The sequence below is a fragment of the Trichosurus vulpecula genome, chromosome 7 (assembly GCF_011100635.1).
Source record: "Trichosurus vulpecula isolate mTriVul1 chromosome 7, mTriVul1.pri, whole genome shotgun sequence".
NCBI classification, from domain to species: domain Eukaryota; kingdom Metazoa; phylum Chordata; class Mammalia; order Diprotodontia; family Phalangeridae; genus Trichosurus; species Trichosurus vulpecula.
Genome location: NC_050579.1, coordinates 267,213,689 through 267,234,776, shown reverse-complemented (window position 1 = coordinate 267,234,776; position 21,088 = coordinate 267,213,689). Strand labels below are relative to the sequence as shown.

The 21,088-nt window shown below is 54.0% G+C and overlaps 2 protein-coding genes and 1 non-coding gene across 6 annotated transcripts; all 3 read right to left on the bottom strand.

Annotated features, from left to right (window-relative positions):
- Window positions 1-4: 4 nt before the first annotated feature.
- PRRC2A (proline rich coiled-coil 2A) lies at window positions 5-15,083 on the bottom strand. Of its 4 annotated transcripts, none has more exons than XM_036767139.1 (31): window positions 14,913-15,083; window positions 13,192-13,366; window positions 12,537-12,714; window positions 12,178-12,277; window positions 12,008-12,080; window positions 11,471-11,614; window positions 11,011-11,162; window positions 10,793-10,869; window positions 10,478-10,620; window positions 10,021-10,111; window positions 9,680-9,893; window positions 8,567-9,041; window positions 8,020-8,210; window positions 7,431-7,731; window positions 7,023-7,233; window positions 4,943-6,778; window positions 4,279-4,553; window positions 3,925-4,055; window positions 3,569-3,698; window positions 3,382-3,467; window positions 2,930-3,163; window positions 2,674-2,802; window positions 2,497-2,571; window positions 2,222-2,389; window positions 1,787-1,869; window positions 1,458-1,668; window positions 1,280-1,378; window positions 853-1,065; window positions 675-763; window positions 485-581; window positions 5-322 (listed from the first exon to the last, which is right to left on the bottom strand). In XM_036767139.1, exons 2-31 carry the CDS (start codon window positions 13,301-13,303, stop codon window positions 182-184), a joined length of 6,459 nt encoding a protein of 2,152 aa, XP_036623034.1. In that variant the 5' UTR covers window positions 13,304-13,366; window positions 14,913-15,083; the 3' UTR covers window positions 5-181. The 4 variants fall into 4 exon arrangements, with proteins under 4 accessions (XP_036623034.1, XP_036623030.1, XP_036623033.1 ...); XM_036767135.1 differs by having other exon boundaries at window positions 130-403; window positions 14,913-15,042; XM_036767138.1 differs by having other exon boundaries at window positions 130-349; window positions 14,913-15,042.
- On the bottom strand, window positions 12,863-12,998 carry LOC118858861. Its single transcript, XR_005010984.1, has one exon. It is a non-coding gene; the product is annotated as a small nucleolar RNA SNORA38 (small nucleolar RNA).
- Window positions 15,084-17,591: 2,508 nt separating the features above from the next.
- AIF1 (allograft inflammatory factor 1) lies at window positions 17,592-19,294 on the bottom strand. The gene is made up of 6 exons (XM_036767764.1): window positions 19,174-19,294; window positions 18,926-18,987; window positions 18,775-18,841; window positions 18,486-18,527; window positions 18,089-18,251; window positions 17,592-17,782 (listed from the first exon to the last, which is right to left on the bottom strand). Exons 1-6 carry the CDS (start codon window positions 19,196-19,198, stop codon window positions 17,698-17,700), a joined length of 444 nt encoding a protein of 147 aa, XP_036623659.1. The 5' UTR covers window positions 19,199-19,294; the 3' UTR covers window positions 17,592-17,697.
- Between the last annotated feature and the right edge of the window lie 1,794 nt (window positions 19,295-21,088).

Sequence of the window (21,088 nt, the reverse complement as noted above, 5' to 3'; positions counted from 1 at the left end):
TTTTAAATCCTTTTATTCTTTTTTAAACAAACGGCCCCACGGATAGGGGCCCAGGGGAAGAGGGAGGAGGGGGAGGGAGGCCCCAGCCCCACAACCCCTCCCCACCCACCCCCTTCCCCCTTATATATTTATATCTATGTACAGGCCCCAGGGGGGTGGGGGTTGGGGGGGAGCAGCTCCCTCAGCGGGGTGGGGGCAACCCAGGATCCTTGTCCCCACGGGGCCCTGACTCGTCTGCCCGCCGGGGTGGACCCTCACGAGAGGGTGGCCCTGCCCGCTCCCAGGGCTTCGGCATCCAGCGCAGGGCATCTGGTGGGGAGGCCTGAGGGCAGGTACACATGGAGTCAAACTGGGAGGGTGAGAAACAGACTTGGGGATCATTGAGGGTAGGCCAGTTTCCAAACTGTGGGCAAGAGTTAGGATTTGGGTAGTAATTTATTTTACAGGTCACAACAAGAGGCTAAGGGTGTATCATTGTCCTCACCTGCTGGTAGAGGTCGAAGCGCTGGGTGCGGAACACACCGACACCACTATATCCAGTGGGTGGGGCCTTGAGTCGGGAGCTGAGACCAGAGAAGGGCCTATGGAATATAGAAGGATCATCATAGGCAAGACGAAGAGATGACCCTAGTCCTGAATTCCATGGGGAGAGCTAAAATCCCCCAGTTCCTCACCTTCCAGCTGGGGGGGTTCGAGCCCCAGGTCCCCCGAGGTTGCTCAGTTTTCGATAATCCTGGAACGGCTTTAGTTCCATTGGGTGCAGCTGGGAGGAAAGGTAGAGAGAGAAACCTCAGAACCTGCCTTCAAGCCTCCATTTCTTACAGTCTGATCCCTCACTTTCCCGCCTCTCACCTCTGCTCTCCCCAAGCTGGGAGGGAAGGGCCGGGCGGGTGAGGGTAGCACCCGGGCTGCCGGAGCAGGTGGGGGCCGGACAGCCAGACTGGGGGGCTGTAGGGCAGGGCCCACAGGCAGCAGGGAAAGCGGAGGAGGGGCAGGAGGTGGGGCTGGAGGCAAGGAGCTGAAGTTCACCACAGGTAGCTGGGACTCCACTACTGGTAGCAGCATCTATAGGAAAAATTGAAGTAGGACACAAAAATCTAAAAACAGTCACCACCACCACCACCACGTAAGGTTGGGGGGGTGGGGCAGGGCAAGTCTAGAACCACAGAAAATACGGCACTCTTGAGACCAGCTTTATTAGAAGACTTGTAGGGGAAGATGAATGAAAGGATGATTATAAAACAGCAGAGAGATCTGGGGAAGGTCTGAAGGGCTCTACCTGCTGGGTCGGGGCAGCGGGAGGCAGGAAACCATTCTGGCCACCAGGCTGCAGAGGAGTGGAGTAGAAATCTGAAGGGGATGGCAGGTCCTGGCGCACCTAGAGAGAAGGGGCTTCATAGCTCAGGGTCCCCAAATTCCCAGCTCCAACCACCCACACCAATGTCCATAATTCTCACCTGCAGCAAAGGGGGGTCAGGCAGGGGACTGGGACAGAAGGCTGGTGGGTAGAGGAAGGAAGGTGGGGGATAGAGGACACCCCCAGCTGGCAGCTTCCCCAGCTCTGCTGCCTGCAATGCTGAGAAATCCAGGAACTGGCCCTTGAGGGCTACACCTGAAAGCAGTGCTGAAGCAGGGGCTGGGCCAGGGGGTAAATAGAGGGGCTGTGACCTGAAGAGGAAGGAGAACAAAGTGAAGAGCAGGAAAGGTAGAAAGTCCAGCTACAAATCCCTACTAGTTCCCCCACTTTAACTCTCTAAAGGTCCCCAGATGCCTTATCTTTCTTTACCTGTAGGGGTGCAGAGAAGGGGTCCCTGGGCGGAAGCCACCATTGGTGGGGTGCAGCTGAGAGTCCACTGTTCCCCCTGGGACCTGAGGGAAACAAATGGGGCTGAGACAGCTCTTTGCATTCATCTCCCTATGTGAGATCTTACCCGCCCACTGAGGCAGATGTGCCTGGGAGAGGCAGTGCAGTGTCTGTTCATTCAAAAAATATTTATTGGGAAATCTACTGTGCAGGTTGCCCTTATGGAGCTTACAGTCTAGTAAAGATACGATAACACAAATAATCATTAACAAAGTTATGATGTGAAATGAGGGGAAAGAATAGGGAGGACTAGTAACCACTTTGCCAGGACCCTCCGGTACAGTGACATCTAGGGAATCTGGCATAAAAGACTGGGATGAGGGCAGGGGCAGTGAGGACAACAGGAGAGGAACATACCTGGGTGCCAGGAGGCCCTGGGCTGCTGTAGAAGACCTCAGGGTATAGGCGGGGACCCGAGGGGTTGGGTTCTGGGCCGCAGTGGCTGGGGCCCAGACTTTTGGATGTTGGCTCAGCCGAGGTGGGACCAGAGGGGAGCAATTCCCAGTCTCGGGGTACTGGAGCAGGCTGAGAAAAGGAAAGGCATCCGTGTCACATGAGGGAGCCAGGCACCTGTCCTTCCCAACTCTCCTCTCCCAAACACCTGACCCCAATCCTCCTCACCACCTACTTACCACCTCGGACCCAGACTGTGACAACTCCTTCTCTGGCTTTAAGCTGTCTCCCACGACCAGGCGGAGGTCAGAGTCCTGAGATCACAGCAGGATATCAAGAGACATCAGGTTCCTGGACCCTCTTTCCCCTAGCCCTTTCTCTATGCCCTCAACATACACGTCTAGCTCCAGACAAACCTTGTCACTGGTTCCGAATTGGATAGGGGGACCAGGTCGGTGAGAGGGCCGGAGGGGACCAGGCTCCGGTCCTCGATCTGCTCGCTGGGATCGTTCTGTGCCTATGGGGCCAGGGGGCAGGGGTGGTTCCTAGGGAAGGAAAGACACACAACAAAAAGGACCCAAATCAGAGGAGGTCAGTGCCTTCTTGGGCAAAAGTGGAAGTGAGGGATTGTGTTACAGGATGCACCTCCCTTCTTTTCTCAATCCCTGTTACCTTCTTGTCCCCATCACGGGAGGCAGGAGGACGTCTCCTTGGAGGGTCAGAGGGTTCAGAGCCAGATGGACCCTCACCAGGGGCAGTGCTCAGGGGTGAGGGGCCTCCAGGCCGCTTGGGTGCACCCTCCCCTGTCCCCTTTAGTCCCCCATCAGGGGAACTTCGCTGGCTGCAGGGGCCTGATGAAACCTGAGAGTCGCCACTCAGATCCACCCCACTGTCAGACTGGCTCATCTGGCATGGGATGGGGGAGAAGAAAGTAATCAGTCTCCAATTGAAATACAGCTACCCAAGTCACCCCACAGACACAGGACAGATAGATGAAGAAGGATGAACGCAGAGGAGATCTGAACACGTACAGACCATCATACTGAATGTGAGGCAGTATGATTGATAGTCAGCTTTTATGGATATCCCCAGGCTAGATGCCCAGATTCCCCCATCTTGCCCACCTCCGTGCCTGCCACATCTTCAAAAGGGCTAAGGGGCTCCATCCAGGGTTCCACTGAGCCAGGTCGGTAACTCTTTCGGCTAGCTGCTAAAGAGGCCAGGAGGCAAAAATTAGTTAGATGGGGTGCAATGAATCCTAGACTTTGCTTTGGACCACCCCAACATCTCATGCCCTACAGTTTCACTCACTAGTATGCAAACGATTCCAGATGTGGGGAGCCAGGGCCTCTGTGCCTGCATCTCTGGGCTCTCCCCGTGGATGGGGTCCCTCTGATTTGGGACCTAGGAATCCAGGGCTATGAGGAGAAGGCAAAGACTCCTGCAGAGAGAAAGATCAAAAGAAGAAAGAATATTGAAGGTGGAGGAGAAGACATGGGATGGAAAATAAGACAGAGACAGAAAGCAGGGACAATATGGAGGTAAATAGCATATAGAAAATAAGGTAGATTGAGACAATGGATAACAATACCAAAACCTCAAGATGAGGGCAGGCCTGGAAACGTTTAGGACAAGGAAAATAGAATATAGCCCCAGCCCCCTCTCACCTCCTGTAGCAGCTCCGGCTTTCGAGGAGGCCGATCACGACGTTTGGGGGGGAAGGGATTAACCCCAGTAGAGTCCCGGGAGGTCCCACTCACCCCCCTCACCAATGGCCCTGGCTCCGCAAAGTGGGGCTCTGAGAAAAATGGGGAAAACCTGGTAGCATATGGATCCAGAATCCTAGGGTCTCTTCACCATCCCAACCTTTACTTTCTTGGGGGGTGGGGGGTAGGGGGGTGGGAGGAGATCCTAGCACTGTGGGCCCTCAATAAATAGACCTCCCACTTGGACTCATTTCCCTCTGGTGACAAAGGCATCGCCCACCCCACACCACCTCCAATCCATTTCTCCCAGCTCACCGGTGCCACCTACACCGTTGCTGCTGGCCCTTGGGGGCTCGAATCGTGCTGGGGGCCGGGGAGAGGGGCCCTGAGGGGCTGGGGGGGCCCCTGGCTTGGGCCTTGGGGGGCCCCCTGGGGCAGCTGCACCCCCCTGTCGGCTGCTGAGTTGGGCCAAGGCCTGCTGGATACCAGCTGGGTCGCTGTGGATGACTCTGTCCAGGCGGAAGACGGCAGAGCTGCTGGGGGGTGGGGGAGGCAGGGGAAGCCCCGGAGGACGCTCCTCTGGGGGTCGGCTGGGGATATGGCAGGGGGTGGCTGGCATCAGTCCCAGTGCTGGCCAAGCCCCTTCCCTCTCCCAAGCATCCAAAGTGTCTAAATCCCTAAACTTCTGTTGCCTTCCTGTTCTATCCTTCAACCCCAGATGTTATTTTTTCCCCTCCAATGTTCCCTTCCCTTCCCTTCCCTGATAGCCTCCTTCTGCATGTTGAGACTGGGGGAGCAGTTGTGCTTTAAAACAACCTGTATCCTGAGCTTGCCCCTAGGTACTTATGCCTCCCATCTAGGAACCACAAATCCTGCCTCATCCTTGAATCTCCCCAGGGGCCCAAATAACTAACACCCTAGCCCACTTCCCCACAAAGTCCACCCTGACCCATAGGCTTAAGTACCTATTTCTACTCACCTTCGATTCTTGGGTGAGGGCCAGCTCCTTTTGTCCCCTCGCCCAGGGCCAGCCCTCCCCCCAGGGACCCCGCTGCCTCCGCCACCACCTGTCTTTCCCCCTGGTCCTGGGCGCCGGTTCTGCCGTTCCATGCCAGGTCGCTGGCTGGAGAAACTCCGCTTGCTCAGGTCTTTGGCTCTCTGGCTCAGCTCACCTCGGGGCATAGATGGGACCCCAGGGCTTGCCCCAACCCCTCCACCGCCAGAGGTTCCCACCACTTTGGGGGTTAGCAGGGTAGGTGGGGGGGCTTCTTTGTCTCCCCGACGCTCGCTGGCAAAATCACTGCTCTCTGATGCTGTCTCCCACTCCTCGTTGGCCTGGTCTGAGTTCTGGTTTGACAGGTCAGGTGATTTCGCAGCTGCCCTTCGTGGAGGTGGGGGTACCGCTGCTGCAGTTGAGACTTCCTCAGGACCAGGGGGTGTGGTTGTGAGGGGCAAGGGTGGAGCCTTTCCCTCAGCCCCCCTTGCTGCATTCTCCCTCTCTTGCTTCAGCCTCCGGAATCGAGGTGGCTTATCCTGCTGTTGTGCCCGTCCATGCCTCCTTCTCCGGGGGCGCTCCCCATCTTCTATACCACCACCACTGCCTCGAGCCTGGGGTGGCAGTGGTCCTGGAACCAACTTCTCCTTTGAGGCTTCTTTCCCTGGTGGCAGTGGGCCAGCTGGAGGCTTCTTGGGAGCCAGGGACTTGGCGGGAGGACTCCAACCTGGACCAGCAGGGGGAGGAGGTCGACCACCACCTCGACCCCTTCGTGATGGGACACCTCGGGGAGTGAAAACACGCCCGCCCCGGGTAGCAGGGAATCGAGCCGGAGCCGGTGAAGGTGGGGCTCCTGGCTGTGGGGGAGCTACAGGTACTTGAGGTGGTGCCCCCTCCTTAGCTGGAGGGGCTTCCTTGTCCGAAGGGGCTAGATCACTCTCATGCGTCTCACTGCCTGTCTCTGAGCCCCGCTGTCGGCGCCGCTTAGGGATCTCCTCATATTCTGAGCCCTCACTTCTTGTCTCACTAGCTGTTCGGCCTCGGGGAGGAGGGGCATGGGTTGGTCCTCCAGCCCCACTGCTACGCCCATCATCTCCTCTGAACTCCCGGTAGCTACGAAACTCCCGGCTTCGGGCACCCCTGCCCCTTCCCCCATAGGTCCCCCTGAAACCCCTACCCCGGGCAAAGTACTCTCCACGGCCCCTGCCTCTGCAGGAAGTTGGCGCCACACGCTCGTATGAGTAATCCCGACGAAGTCGAGGTGCAGGGGACAGCGCTGCAACTGGAGGAGCTTCCTTGGGGCCTCCCGTTTTCCCCTTGGAGACCTTGAGAGCATCTGGTTTTGGGACCTTAGAAGTTTCATCACTTGGCTCAAGAGGCTTGGGAGGCAGTTCTTCTGCCTTTGTAGGGAGTGGGTTTTTTTTGATAGGCCCAGCACGGCGAGGGGGTGCCCCCGGCTCCTCAGGTGGTCCACCACGGCGGCTGCTACCTGGGCGGGGACCCCATCTGGTCTCTGTTCGGCTCTCGCGACGTGGTGGTGGAGGGCCCTGGCCCCCGGCCCCACCACTCCGGGGGGGTTTGCGCCCAGTTTCTGGTCCCCCTAGCTGCTGGGATTCTTCTTTGGGGGGTTCCTTCTTGGGTGGGATTGACAATTTGGCCGATTCATCGCTGCCAGGAGGCCAAGGAATTGGACGAGGGCCTGGGGGGCCTGATTCCTCCAAGGGAAAGCGGGAAAGTGGGGGACCAGGGGCTCCATTCTCAGGGAAGCCTGGATAAGTGGCCAAGTAGGGTGGTGGAGGAGGAGCTGGAGGGGTCTCACTCCTATATAAAAAGTGATGTTGGAAAGTAGAAAAGAAACAAAATGGTACAGAATCAGCGTAACAGGACAAGATGACGACCTAGGATTCATTATGGAAATATCACTTCTAGCAATTCAAAGCTTCCCCTCTCCCTAAGGGTGTGCAACATGCCAACCAATCCTTCCAACCCAGATAAAAGGTTTTAAGTTTATCTGTTGAGTCTACGAACCCTGAGGACTCAGGATTTCTTCTCTGTCTCATCTCACCTTATGCCCTTGTCATCCTCTTCTGGGGCCTGGCGCAATGGAGAGGCGAGAGGGCGGTTGTCAGCAGGCACAGTGGCAAAGACATCTCCTGCCCAAGCCAGCTTTGGGTCCACTGGTGGAGTTCCCCGTTCCCTTAGGAGGGGAGGTGGGTGCCGATCAAAAGGCTCTGAACCCGAGCCCCCACTGTCTGAGCGCTCCCGGGGAACCAGACCTGAGGTATGGGATGGTGATTAAGAAAGAGGACTTCGGCTCCAACATTCACTTAAAACGGGTACAACCACTCAGAACTCTGGAAAACCTCTTGTCAAAAATCAAAAGAATGTTCTTCCTAACTCTAATTCTGTCTCAAAGATCTTCTTGTTCTCCCTTCTCCCTTCACCAGCCCATTTAACAACACCCATTCCTTACCAGAAGGATGAACACCTGGAGGGTAAAAATCGAGGGGAGGCCGCCCCTGGAGCAGCCTAGGATCCATGTAAGGCGGGATCATCATCCAACGAGGGTCAAAGTTCATCGGGGGCATTGGCGGTGGCCGGCCTAGCGAGCCAGGGTACAGGGCCTTAGGTGGTGGGGGCGGAGCCTGGGGGGGTGGCACGGCACCCATGGCTACAGGCTGCGGAGGTGATGGCGGGACCGGAGCAGGAGGGGTGGGACCCTGTTGGTGTTGCTGCCACTGCTGCTGCTGCTGCTGCTGCTTCAAAAGCTGCTCCTGGGGAGAAAGTGAAAAGACTCATTAGTAGAAAGGAGCATGAGGTGTGACTGGTGTGTGTCTGGTGAACTGGAGAGGGGAAGAAGCGTGAATATGGGGAAGAAGAGAGATGAGGACGGGAAATACCAAGAAACCAAAAAAATCAAGAAAAAGAAAAACCAAGGCCGAAGTTAAACCAAAATGAAACAAGATACAGATAAGATTGAATGGAAACAAACAGAATGATCACAACACACACTGGCGCAACTGGAGAGATGGGGAGCCACGGGGAAAGGGCCTCAAGCTCACTTGCTGCTGACGTTGGAATCGGGGAGGCAGCGACTTCTGGTATTTGGGATAGCCCAGGCCCTGGTTAGGGGGCTGTCGGGTTGGCCCAGCTCCATCAACCTTGGGTTCCACCTTGGGAGCTGGGGGTGTGGTAGGTGGGGGAACCTCTTCTGGTGGCTCAGGGACCTCCTTTGGTGGTTGCGGAGGCTCCGCTACATTGAGGGGGGAGAAGAAAAATCAAGGTGCCTCAGGCAAACAGATTCCTATCTATACCCAACAATAACCATCTCCCTTCTTCAAAACAAACAAGAACAGTTCTCAGTCAGACCCAAGAAACCCTCCCTCACAACTAGTGTTCATCGAGACAATGTTAACATCTTCTCTGTAAGCCTTTCTTGCCAAACCAACTGGAAATCCGAGTCAACTCACTCAAAGAGATTATTTAGTCCATTAAAGCACCCCTTCCCAGTTCACAAAGTCATGAGGGCAAGGGCTCTTCTTCCATCCTACCACAAACTGTTCCCTGGGCCCAAACCAGCCAAAGCAACTCCACAAATCAGGAACGTACCTGGACTAGCATCAAAGCTGCTGCTGCTGGTACTGCTACTGCTGCCCCCGCTCGCTAGGGTGGGAGCTGGAGCCAAGACAGGGACAGGGGCAGGCTGGGCAGGGGCAGGGACCAGGGCCGGCTCTTCGGGCTCCTTCTCAGCAGGTGGGGCTAGCACTGAAGGTGGTGCTGGGGGTGCTGGGGGTTCTTTGGAGGCAGCAGGGGGAGGAGCTGGGGTGGGTGGGGCAGCAGGGGGAGCAGAAGGCTCTGCTTTGAGTCGTTTGTCAGGTGCTCCAAACTTTTCATCCAGTCGCTTGAGCTTCTCTGCACAGGCTGCCCGTCGCTCCTCTTGCATACGTCGTTCCTCTTCTTCTCGGCGCCTTCGTGCCCGCTCTACTGCCAGCGAGATCTCTGAAGATGACTGCTTCCGACGTTGCCGCCAAGCTTCATCCTCATCTTCAGGTGCTGGTGGCTTACAGGGTGGGCCTCCACGATCCTGATGACAGACACAGACCAGTGTCAGACACTGACATAGCTTTACACTAATATTTGGCTCTCTGGCTCCACATTCTACCACACCACCTAAACCCTGCCTAGTCTTGGCACAGGGACCTCGGCCATGGGTGAGAGGGAAAAACACTCCACTAGTCTTTCCCTCCCGTCTCTTTCAGGGCTCTTATTGTGATCACCCACCTCCCTTCTTTCTAGAGCTCAGGCTTGATCCACCCTCAACCAATTCTCCACTATTTTGCGCCCTTGACTTCACTTTACTTCCTCCATTTCTTCTTTTGGCATTCTTAAAACTCCAGTTGGAAAGGGCCTTAGAGATCATCTGGTCCAACTAACTTGAGACAGGAAACTAGAGCTCAAAATGATGTCACTTGCCCAAAATCAGAAAAATACTAAGTCAAGGATTTACACCCAGGTGTGTCTGCCCCTAACTCGGTGCTCTGCCACCTATACATCACCTTGCCTCCTCCCCATATAATCCTGGCTCTGTCATCAGTCCACATTGCACTAACTTGCCACAAGCTACGGTTCCCCTCCCCTCTGATTTCTCTCATACATATATATGAGAGAACATACACATACGTATTCCTCATGTATCTCACGTTCCTCCCTGTCCAAACTCACTGGATAGTCTCCTGGAGGCCCCCAATTCCCAGTGGGGCCTCTGTGAGGCGGGGGCGGGGGAGGCTTAGGGGCAGGAGGCCCAGGTTCAGCCTCTGCAGGCCGGGAGGTCTCTGTCCAGGCTGCCTTGGGAGGGGGCGGCTCATTTCCTGGAGAGCAGCCCTTCTTGTTGTCTGTGTCAGGGGGCCGATCCTCACTGGAAGGATGGGACTCTTTGCTGTGGGAAGAGGAACAAGGCCAATCAGAGCAAGGTTAACAGTGCTCATTTCCCTTTTGATCCAATGTGAATCACTCCAAGAACCACAGGACCTCAGAATCCAGAGAACTGGAATGCCCCCACTCACTGGCCCTCCGCTCCCTCTTCCTCAGAGTCACGACCATCCTCCTCATCGCTGAACTTGAGCTTTTCCGTGTAGTCTACCTCCTCATGGGCCCCTGAAGGGAGAGGGCATAAGCTGGTAAACCCGGTCTCTTTCTGCTGGGACCTGGGCATCTCTGGCTTGGAGTATTTGGCTGACTACTCCGCCCTCTAGTGTTGGGACCAAGACTTGGGGGAGGGAGAGGGGAAGATAGTGGTGGTGGATAAATTACACTAATTGGTGGATACATTAATTCAGTGTCTGTCTTTTTCAACTCTCCCATTCCAGCTGACCCCTCCAAGTGGCTCCCCAAACTCTTTACCATTAGTACTTCCAACCCCCCTAGCCCCACATATAGCCTCATTAGTCCTAGCTTTTCTCTCCCAGCAGACCCTGTTTCATAGGTTCCCTTTACCCAGCTCTCCTTGGATTCTCCACTCACCCGCCCAACCGTCATCATTCTCCTGATCCAGCTGGTCAAATTCCTTGAGGTTATCCTCCTTGAGGATGGAGGGTCGGCTCACAGGCTCTGCCAGGCGCATGGGGGGACCTGAGCCCCGGGGGCTGGCCAGCCGGGGGAATCGGCTGCATTAAGGGTATGTGAACGGATTACACCTCTAAATGGGGCTGTTTCCTAGGAGATAGATCTCATTCCCTCCTAGGTCCCAATCTGTCCAGTCTCCCAGACACTATATCCTAACCCTCAGCCCTATAACCCATCCACCCCCAGGTCCAAACCCAGTGCTTGCTCTCTCACCTGGGCCCATCAGGAGTAGGGTATCGGTAAGGCCCCTGTGGTCCATAAGGAGGGAACGGGAGATATGGGGGGTACATCTGCAAGAAGTCCCAATGCTTGCACTTAGAGGGGAGTCTAAGAGGTCCAATTCTCCCCTCCAAATCCCTGGTCCAACCCTCTTGCTGTTCCTTCATTCCCTAGCCCACCAAGACCCCTTTCTCTCAAGAACCACAACTCACAAAGGGCGGCATCATCCCGCGATAGGAAGGGAACTGGGGGGGGCCGGAGGGTTGGAGGCCCCCCCGGGGGTCGTGACCGTGATGGAGTTTGGAGTCCAGGCCCTCCAGCTCATCAGGGCCCCGCCCGCCTCCATCCCTCCAAGTTGTGGCATCTGGCACAAGGTTGGGGGTTAGAGACAGAGAGAAGGGAAAGAAAAACAAAGAGATGTGACTATTCAGGAGCAAGGGAACAGAGGTAACAGGAATAGGGATGAACAAAGCTGATCAGGTCGGCAACTGGTTCCGTAATAGAGACTTTCCCTTATTGGGAAGGGGTATAGTGGAAATACCACACAGGTCAAGAATAATGGAACAAAGAAGTAATTTTGAGTTATCCCTTGAGAGGAAAAAAGGGACAATGGGTAGTGAAAATGAAAAATTACAAAGTAGCAATAAATCTTCTTTTTAAAGAAGGACATACTTTGGGGGCGGAGGCTTGGTCCGGGCCCAGACGACTGTTCGGCAGACTCCCTTTCCTTGGCAGCCTTGTCCTGGTCGCCAGCCGCCTGCAGGGTCGGAAATTCCTCTCGAGAGAATCGTGACAGTAGGTTTGATGCCCTTCCACCTACAAGGGATGAGTGAAGGACAGAAAGACCTTATTACTATCAAACATTTGTAGAATATCCAATTATCAGATTTTACACTAGCTTCCCCTTCTCCCCCACATCTTACAGGTGGATTTGGGGACTCCTGCTTATCACCCAAGGAGAGCCAGTTCTGCCTATCCCCCAAAAACCTAACATGACAGACACTTGGTTCTTGGGAAGATGAACCCGGACTAGAGAATCCACACACGGCCAAAGAAAACAATCAAACCTCTGATTGCAGCACTACCATCACAGAGCCTAAGCCCAAGAGAAAGGGTTACTAAACAAGAAGACAATGAAGGAATACTGCAAAGGAAACATACACATCTGTCCTTCAAGCAGAACAGCTTATTCCAGTGCCCCCAACTTACCATCCCCGTGCGCTCCATGGGTGACACTGGCTTGTGCCCAAGACTTTACCCCGCTTGGAACCGAAGGGGCGTTCTGTTGGGAGAGGAAGAAAAGTTGGAAAATGAGCTAGGGGGCCTCACACGCCTTCCTCTCTTCATCCCCAGTATGGCTAAACCTTCCTAAATGATACCTCGGGGACTGCTGGGGGGCGCTTCGGCTGGCTGGAGGCAGGCGTCTGTGAAGCCGGCAGTGGCTGCGATTCCGGCGGCTGAGCAGTTGAGGCATCGGAACTGGAGAGAGACAGAAGGATGAAGTGGTTAAGCCTGGGACTATCCATCTCTCCTGTCCATTTAGAGAAGACATCTTAGCAAACCACAACCAAATCAGAGAGTGATGAAAACACAGGCCGGGCCCTCTCCAGGTCCCCATTGTCCTTGCTTCTGGCCCTCATGTTTGTGCATGAAAAGATAATCCAAACCCTAATTCTATCACACCAGATCCCCTATGAGGAAAGCTGAAGCCCCAACAACTATTCTCTGTTCCCCACACCTCTTGGGGTCGGGCTGCTCCTGTTTGCTTGCCCATCCTGTCCCGTCTTTCGGCACTAGCGAGACATTAGGGTCATTGCCTTTGTTCTCGGCTTTCAGGCTCGGCAGATTGGCTGGGGGTGGCATGCGCCGGGCGATGGCAACTTTCCCAAGACTCTGTAAGCCATGTCGAGGAGCAACTACAGGAAAGAGGTAGAGAAGGGTCAGGAGTGCCTCCGACCTAGCCCGTGAGATGTGGCTCAGATTTAGGAGACTCCAATGCCAGATACCCACGATTGGCACCATTCTTTGATCAAGGGCCCAGTCTGACCATTAATCTCTGGGAATTAATATAGGACAGGAAGTCCCTGGGCTAGCAAGGGTAGGGCATGCCAGCCCTGAACTTTTCCTAGCCCTCATTTCTTTGCCTCCGGTTCTTACGTATCTACGGACGGGAAGCCACAGACACGCCTTTGTGGGAGGAAAAATAACTCCTACCCAGAATCAGATATCTACCCCCTCCCTCTCTATCCCTAGGGTTGAGCTGCTAAGCCCTCTGTGTTCCTTTGGCCTCCCATGTCTCCGCTATGTCTGGTTCTCCCAAAGGACCTCGAGCACTCCCATCCTTTCTGTCCCCATCCCCCCCAACATGGCAACGTTCCCATAAGGGCCCTCACCAGCGGGTTTCTGGATCTCTAAGGACTTGCCCTTGTATGTATCAAACAGGTTGAGCGAGGAATACTTCTTTCCATCCTTCCCCTTGGCAGTCGGCCCCGAGCGATCGGACATCGCGCTGGAAGCTCATTGAGTACGTTGGGTCCTGCAGGCGCCTCCCCCGAAACGTGCTGGAGCCTGCAGGTGGGGTTCCAGCACCTCACTCCCTGTTCTCTCAGGACACAGGAGGAGGGCCATGCCCGGCTCTCACTTCTTTCGGTCAAAGACCCCGCGGACCCCTGGCTCATTCTCCCTGTCACCCTCAGACACCCAAACGGTGGAGTTTCCGGTACCTTCCAACCTCAAGTGAAGGGATCTGACTTTAAAATCCCGCTGCCCTTCCGCAATAGACCTTCCTCCCCGGCCTCCTCCTCGGACACCACAATGAAGGGGACTATCAGAGGTGCGGGAGGCGGGGAAGGAACACCGGCCCCTCAAGCCTTCAGCGGAAAACAGCAGGGCTCTCCTTTGCCCCTGAGCTCTTTCACCTCCCGGCGGATAAACAAAAAATACTCATTCTCCCGCGGAGGGGACACATTAACCCCTGTTACCAGAAAGACAAATCTCAGCCCCATCACTTTTCGGCCCTAACTCCCCAACCCCGTTTCTGGGCCCAGGCCCCAGGCTCTGTTCCCAGCATGCCTTCTGTCCCATCTGGGGAGGGTCAGGAAAGAGGGATGCTGGGAGTTTGGGAATTTTATGAGCTTGCCCAGCCAGAATGGAGGCTGGCGTCCGAGGAACAATCGGCTTCACCCCCACTCTCCGGCCCAGCCGCCTGCCGGGGGGCCAGGCCGCTGCAGGCCCGCTTCCATCCTCCCAAAGCCAGACGGAGAAGAAATAAAGTGACACCACGGGGCGCCCGCCCCTGCGGACCCCATTCGGACCTGCCCCTGCACCTCCCCTTCCCCCAGGATGCGGCCCCAGGCCGGGAGGTGGGGGGAGGGGGCGGACTCCTCGCCTTCCTTACAGAGGGCGAAGTAAGGTGCGGACACCACGCACAGGCCAGGATTCCCGGGGGGAGGACCGGCCATCCCCAGGGAGCGCTGGGGGAGCATCCCGACAGGGGCCCAGGGCCGGACGTCTGGTTTTATCAGAGAGGGGGGCGAGAATGTGAAGTGGGGTGATGGGGAGGGAAGCGGGGAGGCCGCGAGGAGAAGGGGAGGGATGAGTGCGGGGGGGCAGGCTGAGAGTGACTCGAGGGAGAGGGGCGACCCGGAAGGAGGGGAAATGAGGTGACACGGGGAGGAGGAGAGACACCGGCAGCCGGGGAGAGGGCTGAGCTCCAGCGAGCGGCGCCGGGGTACAACATGGACGAAGGGGATAGAAAGGGGGCTGTTTTTGCGGGGGAGGCTGTTATGTTACCCCCCAGTGGAGGGGCGTGGGGACATCCCCGAAGCAGGAGCAAGGGTCGCCCCGCCGGAGGCTGGGGGAGGCGGGTTGGCACCCCCTTGGGGAGGGGGGAGGGCACCGGGGAGGGGGTGGGGGGCCCCCGGGGGAGGGGCGGCCGGGCCCCGGCAGCTAGAAGAGGACAAAATGGCGGCGGCTGATGGCTGCTGCTGCTGCTTCTACCTCCTCCCCCCGCCGCTACCGCCGCCTCTAACGCCAGCCCCTCCGTCGCAGCCGTCGGCCGCCACCCGCGCCGGGAATGAAGTGGCCGCCCCGCTGCGCGCCCCCCCAGACTCACCTGGCCGGGTGCGCGGGGTCCGGGGCCGGGGTCTGGGGCTCCCCGGGGCGGGATGGCGGCGGGGCGGGGGCGGATGGCGGCGGATGGCGCCGGCTTCGGCTCCTCCCGTCTCCCTCGCTCGCTCGGCGGCTCGGCTCCGACTAACGGCCCATCCGGGCAACCGCCGCCCCCGGGAGCGCCCCCCCCAACCTCCCGCCTCCCTCCGCGCCGGGGCACGCCCCCTTCATTTGCATAAGGGGTGGAGTTCCCCCCCACCCGGCCCCACTCTTTAATCACAGTGCTATTCGTTTAAAAAAAAAAAAAAAGGAAGAAAGAAAAGGAAAGCCCTGGGAAGGAAAAAAGCTGGGGGGGGGGGGGAGGTGACAAAAAACGGGGACAAGGGTGGGTGGAGGGTGAGGAGCTTATTTGCATAAAGGGGTGGGATAAGTCGTAGCTGGGACTCTGGTTGGCTAGGGAGGCAGACTCCCTCCTCCTATCCTCATCGGCCGTTACGGCAGGAGACGTGAGGCGGGAGGGGCGGGGTCACGGCGCCGGCCTGTTCGGCGGTTGGTAGATGTGTAGAGCGTATGCTACGGAAGGAGGCGGTGAAGGGGCGGAGCATGCGTCTTGCGTATGCGGCGGGAAGAGGCGGGGTAGACGTAAGCGGCGTAGCTGGAAATAGGGGCGGGACGCGTGGAAGTAGTGGAGCGGTAAAAGGGTGAAGAGGCATAGTCAAATACAGAGCGTGAGACCCGTGTGGGCCTCATGATGTTCTCGCGAGAGTTATGTAGACAGTAACGGGGCGGGGCTTCACTGGGTTTCTGAGAATAAAACACGCCTGGGGCTTATTTGCATATATACTCAATGTAAATAAGTTGAGAGGAGCCAAATCCAAAAGATGACGAGGTCGACTTTCTGTGGCATTGGCATGATTCATTCGGAGTCCCGCCATATGTGTAGGGGTTAGAGCCGACCCGTGATTTCACTGGTGGGAGAGCTGCTGGCCCCGCAGGTCCGCGCCTCCGACAGGTTCAGTGACTTGTCCCGGGTGACGGAGGTAGGACTTGAGCTCAGGTGTCCCTGGCCTCCGGGACTGCTTCCCATCCCCCATGCCATGCGGCCTCTCTGCCTTGTAATCAGCAGCTCTTCACTTTTTTCGGTCTGGGGACCCCTTTATAGTCTTAATTATTAAGGACAACCCTTCTCCCTCGCTAAGACCCCGCCCCCAGAGAGCTTTTGTTTGTGGGGGTTGTATCTATCGATATTGACCATATTAAAAATAAAAATGGCTTAACATTATGAAAGTCGTTTTTTACTTCCAGCACAGGCTGAAAGGGTCTAAGGCGCCCCCCACCCCGACCCCAGCAGTGAGAACCCTTGCTCTAACTAGTTCTTGTTATACGCAAACCAGACGAACAGCGCAGAAGGGAGCTATTTTGTCAGAATATTTGTTCAGCATAATATAAGCAACGAGTGACGAAAAGCAACGTCATTTGTGTGGCATATAATTGTTTTTAAATTATTTCTTTTTTAAAATTTTGAATTCCAAGTTCTCTCCCTCCCTCCTGGTACCCATTATAAAAGTGATGTCAGGTAAAACATTTCCATGTTAACCATGTTGCAAAAAACCCCAAGAAAAATAAAGTTGAATTAATATGCTTCAATCTGCACTCAGTTCATTGGTTTTCTCTATAGAAGTGGATAGCATTTTTCATCATGAGTCCTTTGGAATTGTATGGCATATAATTGCAATAAAAGAGAGGTGGGTTCCTAGGGCACTTAACATATCATAACAGGTTTTTACAAGATGAGGGACAATACTCCCTCAATCTTATTTCGTAGCTTCTCCTTTACTTAAATGTCCCGCTTCAGCCAAACCTGAGTAGTGAGTGGCCCACCCATTCAGTCACAAAACATTTTGTGGTCCTACCATGTATGAGAGAGAAAAGCATAAGTGTAGTGCTTTAGGTAGATGGAGAAAGAAAGACCTAGTTTCAAATATCACCTCTGACAAGATGTATAACCATGCGGGAAGTCACTTGACCTCTCCAAACCTCAGGAAACTTCTGCAGACTTGTTGCTCAAGAAAGTTCTCACATACATTAAAGCACAGGGTACTGTAGAGGATACAAAAATAGACGTGACCCAGTTCTTGCCCTCAGTGACTTAACAGGCTGGTGGAGGAGCTCTCTTCAGAATATACTTACAGTTTCAATACAAAAAAAAAAAAGTTCTCTCAATTACATCTCGACCTACCTGGTCTTGGAGGTAGGTATCATCACTTGTATTGCCTGGTCTGTGAAACCATCCCTGATGTCCCCCTTCAACCTCCTCTGAACTACCCAGAGCATTATGCAGCATTTGGGCAGGGTCCCGTGTTAATTGTAGTGTTAATTAATCACTTTAAATACATTTATTGTCTTTTCGCATCTATCCTGAGAATCCGTAAGGTATAGGAAAAGGTCACTAAATGTGGAGTCAGGAAACTTCGTTTGGTTTAAATGGGTGGGTGGGTGGAGGATAGTTAATACTTTCACTTTGTGGGGAAAAAACCAAACACTGCAAACTTTGAAGCACTTAGTAAGTTCCATATCTGAGTAAGCATTCACAATATTCTTTTCATCAATTGATTACCTAAGTGAGAGGGCCCTTCTACCCTATCCCAAATCTACCCCCCCCAAACAAATCAAGTAAGCTTAATTTTGAGGGGGAGGGAATGTATTTAATTCACAGTTTGCTTTCCAGTTTCAACTTCCCATCTTGGGGTGGGGGAAGATGAACCCCCTGATAACCTCCCCCTCCCCAGTCAAGGCAATTCAGAGATTGCTTTCTTGGCCGGGGGTGCTGTTGGTTTCTCTTGTTCTCTGTTTTTCTCCTCATACATCAGGATCCTAAATTGGATAATTGGAAAGATAGAAGGGTAGGGAATGGGGAAGAGTCTGAGAGAGGAGTTAAGGGCTCAGAAGCAGGTGAATTAAGACACAGGTTGGGGTATGAAAGTAATCAAGGAGTTCAGATACACGGGAGGAAATAGAATTGGTCGAAGGGAAAAGAACCATGGCTTTGTTGGGGAGAGTGGACTAGATGGGGGAAGTTGTCATTGGAAGGTCTGGGGAACGGGTACTGGCAGAACCCAGGAGAGATTCAAATGAAGAATATGGGGGATCCTGGATAGTTTATGGGGGTCTGACACTTACATTTTAAGAATGGCCGATCTCTTGCCTAGCATCATCCTGAGGAAGTCAGGGTAACAGATGGTCTCCCCAGAGCCACCTGCCACGTCTCTAATTAGTTTCTTCAGCTCCAGGTGAGTCTTGGGGACTCCTAGTTTCTCCAGCATTCTCTTCAGGGACATTATATCTTCCCCATTGTTTGGAGAGGATCATACAACCCCATTTCTTTAGATTCCCATCCTCTTATTTCCCACCCCTTGAAGGGAGTAGATCCCACCCCACCCAGTGAGTAGGACTGAAGCAAATGCCAGACCTCTGGTAGTTTGGCAAAGACTCAGGATAGACCACCTTCCCCCGTTGCTAGGCATGTTTTTGAAAGAAATATCACTTCCTCCCACCCCTAGAATGACCCTATTCTCACCAATATTGCCTTCTCCGTTCAGGTCAAACTCCATATATTTTTCTGAAGAGGACAGGAGAAAAAAAGAGAGAGCAGGGAGGGATGGTGAGGAGAAGAATGCATTTGTGGTAGAGGATGGGGGAGATGGGTTATTGGCAAGAGGGGGTTGGAGAGATGAGATGGGAGATAGGAACGTTAGGTTTGAGTGCAGAGGAATTAAAGGGATAGGAGATAGTTTCTCCCCAAATGCAGAGAGATTTTGTCTGTTACTGGCTCCCTGCCCCCACCAGGATTTTTCCCTTTCTCTTACTCTTAAAGGCTTCCAGTTTGGGGGGTAGATCCTCATCGTTGCTATATTTGGGGTCATCCAGGAATTCCTATCGGGAAATGAACAATCCTCTCCTCAATTCCTTGCTTCCCTTCCCTTTTTGTTCCTCTCCCCTCTTTTCTCACCTTCTTACCTGGTTGATTCTATCCAGTCTCTCCTCCTGCTGAGCTTTCAGCAGTCCAAATTCCTTGCCCCCTAGGAAGGAAAGGGTGGAGGCACAGCAATCAATAGTCCTGGATTGACTTTCGAGTTCCCTTAGAGTACTCTGAATAGCCTCACCCCACCCCACCAGTTGACTCCCCACTCCTAGAGTTCCCCTCTCACACCTTCTCTATCCAGATCTTCCAGTTGTGCCCCTACTACCACTACCCTTTCTCTTACCTTGAAAGTCTCTGGTCTGGTTCATGACCTCTAAGTGGCTACAGGAGAGCTGGAGCCAGGCAAAGCTATCTGTCCCTCAGTCCTCTCCAGGCCAATATCCTCTGCTGCCTACCTCCTAGACTTCCTCTTTCCCGGAACCCCTTCTCCACCACCTCCTAGTCTTCACTTCCCCATCAGCTTTTGCTGACTTCAGCACCCTAAGGGAGGGGCTGGACTTGGGTGTAGGTATATAGAGAGAGTGAAGAAGGAAAGGGAAAATAATACATTGTAATACAGCGAAAATTAGGAACCCCTGAGAAACCCCTAGCTACTGACAAGCACCCCCAGAAAGAATGGACTCAGATATCTTTGGTATTTAGCAAACCCCCTGGGACTCCGTGGTTCCTCTCTGGAATGTCAATAGAGAGGACCATCCCACTGAGAGATAACTTGACAGACCCCTCCTGGGAGATATCCCTGGGACTCCACCGAGGAATGTAAATGAGATTATCCCACTACTACGATAACCTGACTGAATCTTTTGATCAGCCAGGACCTTTGTTCCTGCCCCCCCATTCTGTACCCCACACATATCCTATATAAGCCAAGCCATCACCCCAACATATTTGACATTGATTGTGGTGCCGTACCCCGATGGCCGCTGGCTAATAAATTCTCCACTTAAAACTTATACTCTGTGGTGTGTCTCGCTCGCTTCTGGTACAACACATGACAGTCTTCCCTTTCATCTAACCTTTGTCCCTCTTGTGGGGAGACTGAGATGACAGTGGATTCTCGAGCTACCTGAGGCTGCATCCACTTTTCTTCATATACCCTGGTTCTGTATCTGGAAGTTTTTACTTCCTATTGCTCCCACTCTAGACTCTTGGTAGGCCAGTGTGAATTTGTGATAGTCTAACCAGACTCTCTCATTTGTATTTGCTGCAGTTTTCGTATGTGGTAGGCACCATGGATGGAAGATACTCTTTCAACTTCTTCCCTTCCCCCACTCCTTCCAGGTCTGTGTCTTTTCAAGGAAATTGCCCAGTCCTGGTGACCAGAACTTTTGAGGAGAGAAATGGAGAGTGGATAGGGGAGTGAAACTGTTGAAGGTGAAGAAGAGGTTGAAATCTGAGGAGAGTGTGCCAGGTGAGGTGAGTGGTATGTAAGTGTTCAGGGATGGATAGGAATAAAGTAGGGGCTTCCTACACGTTGGGGAATCTTCACTAGAACAAAAATGGAAACATAGACCAAAGGCCCTGCAATGAAAGGGATAGCTTCTTGCACTAGGAAGCATAGAGGAGTCCCGCATAGCTCTGGGACTGATTAAGAATGTTTAGCCTTGAGGTACAGGAAAGAGGAGGAAAGAAGTTTGGTGAGAGGAAAGGCAGGGAGTCTATGAGAGAGGCCAGTCTGGGGAGGGAGAAACATCTGATGGGGCCTGTGATAGAAGAGGAAAAACACAAGTGTAAAAACGGATGCAAAGGAAGGGCCTTGAAAAGTAAATGTGTGAGTATATTCCCAGATCTAGGACCTAGGTACCTGGTTCCCACTGATCAAAGACAGGACAGCATAGAGGGTAGGGAAAGTAACCTGGGTTGGGAGTCCTAGTAGTTCTTGGAGGGAGAAGGGATTCACATCCTAGGAAGAAAAGGGAACAAGAAAGCTAGGTAATTATTTGGGTGATTAAGGGGCTGACTTGGAAGAAGAAAGATGAGGCTGTTTGGAGGTCCAGAGAAAGAAGATGCTTGGGGGAGATCAGAACTGAAAAGGTGGTATGGTGGGGCATGTGACCAGAAAGGGCCAGCTAAACAAATCTTGTTCAGGATGTTCTGTGAGCTCACTTTCTCTTGGCACTGTGGGCACGGCCCCTTAAACTTTATGCCCACTCAGGTGAGGGAAGATTTTAGTAGGAATGGGAAAGAAGGGACTAGGA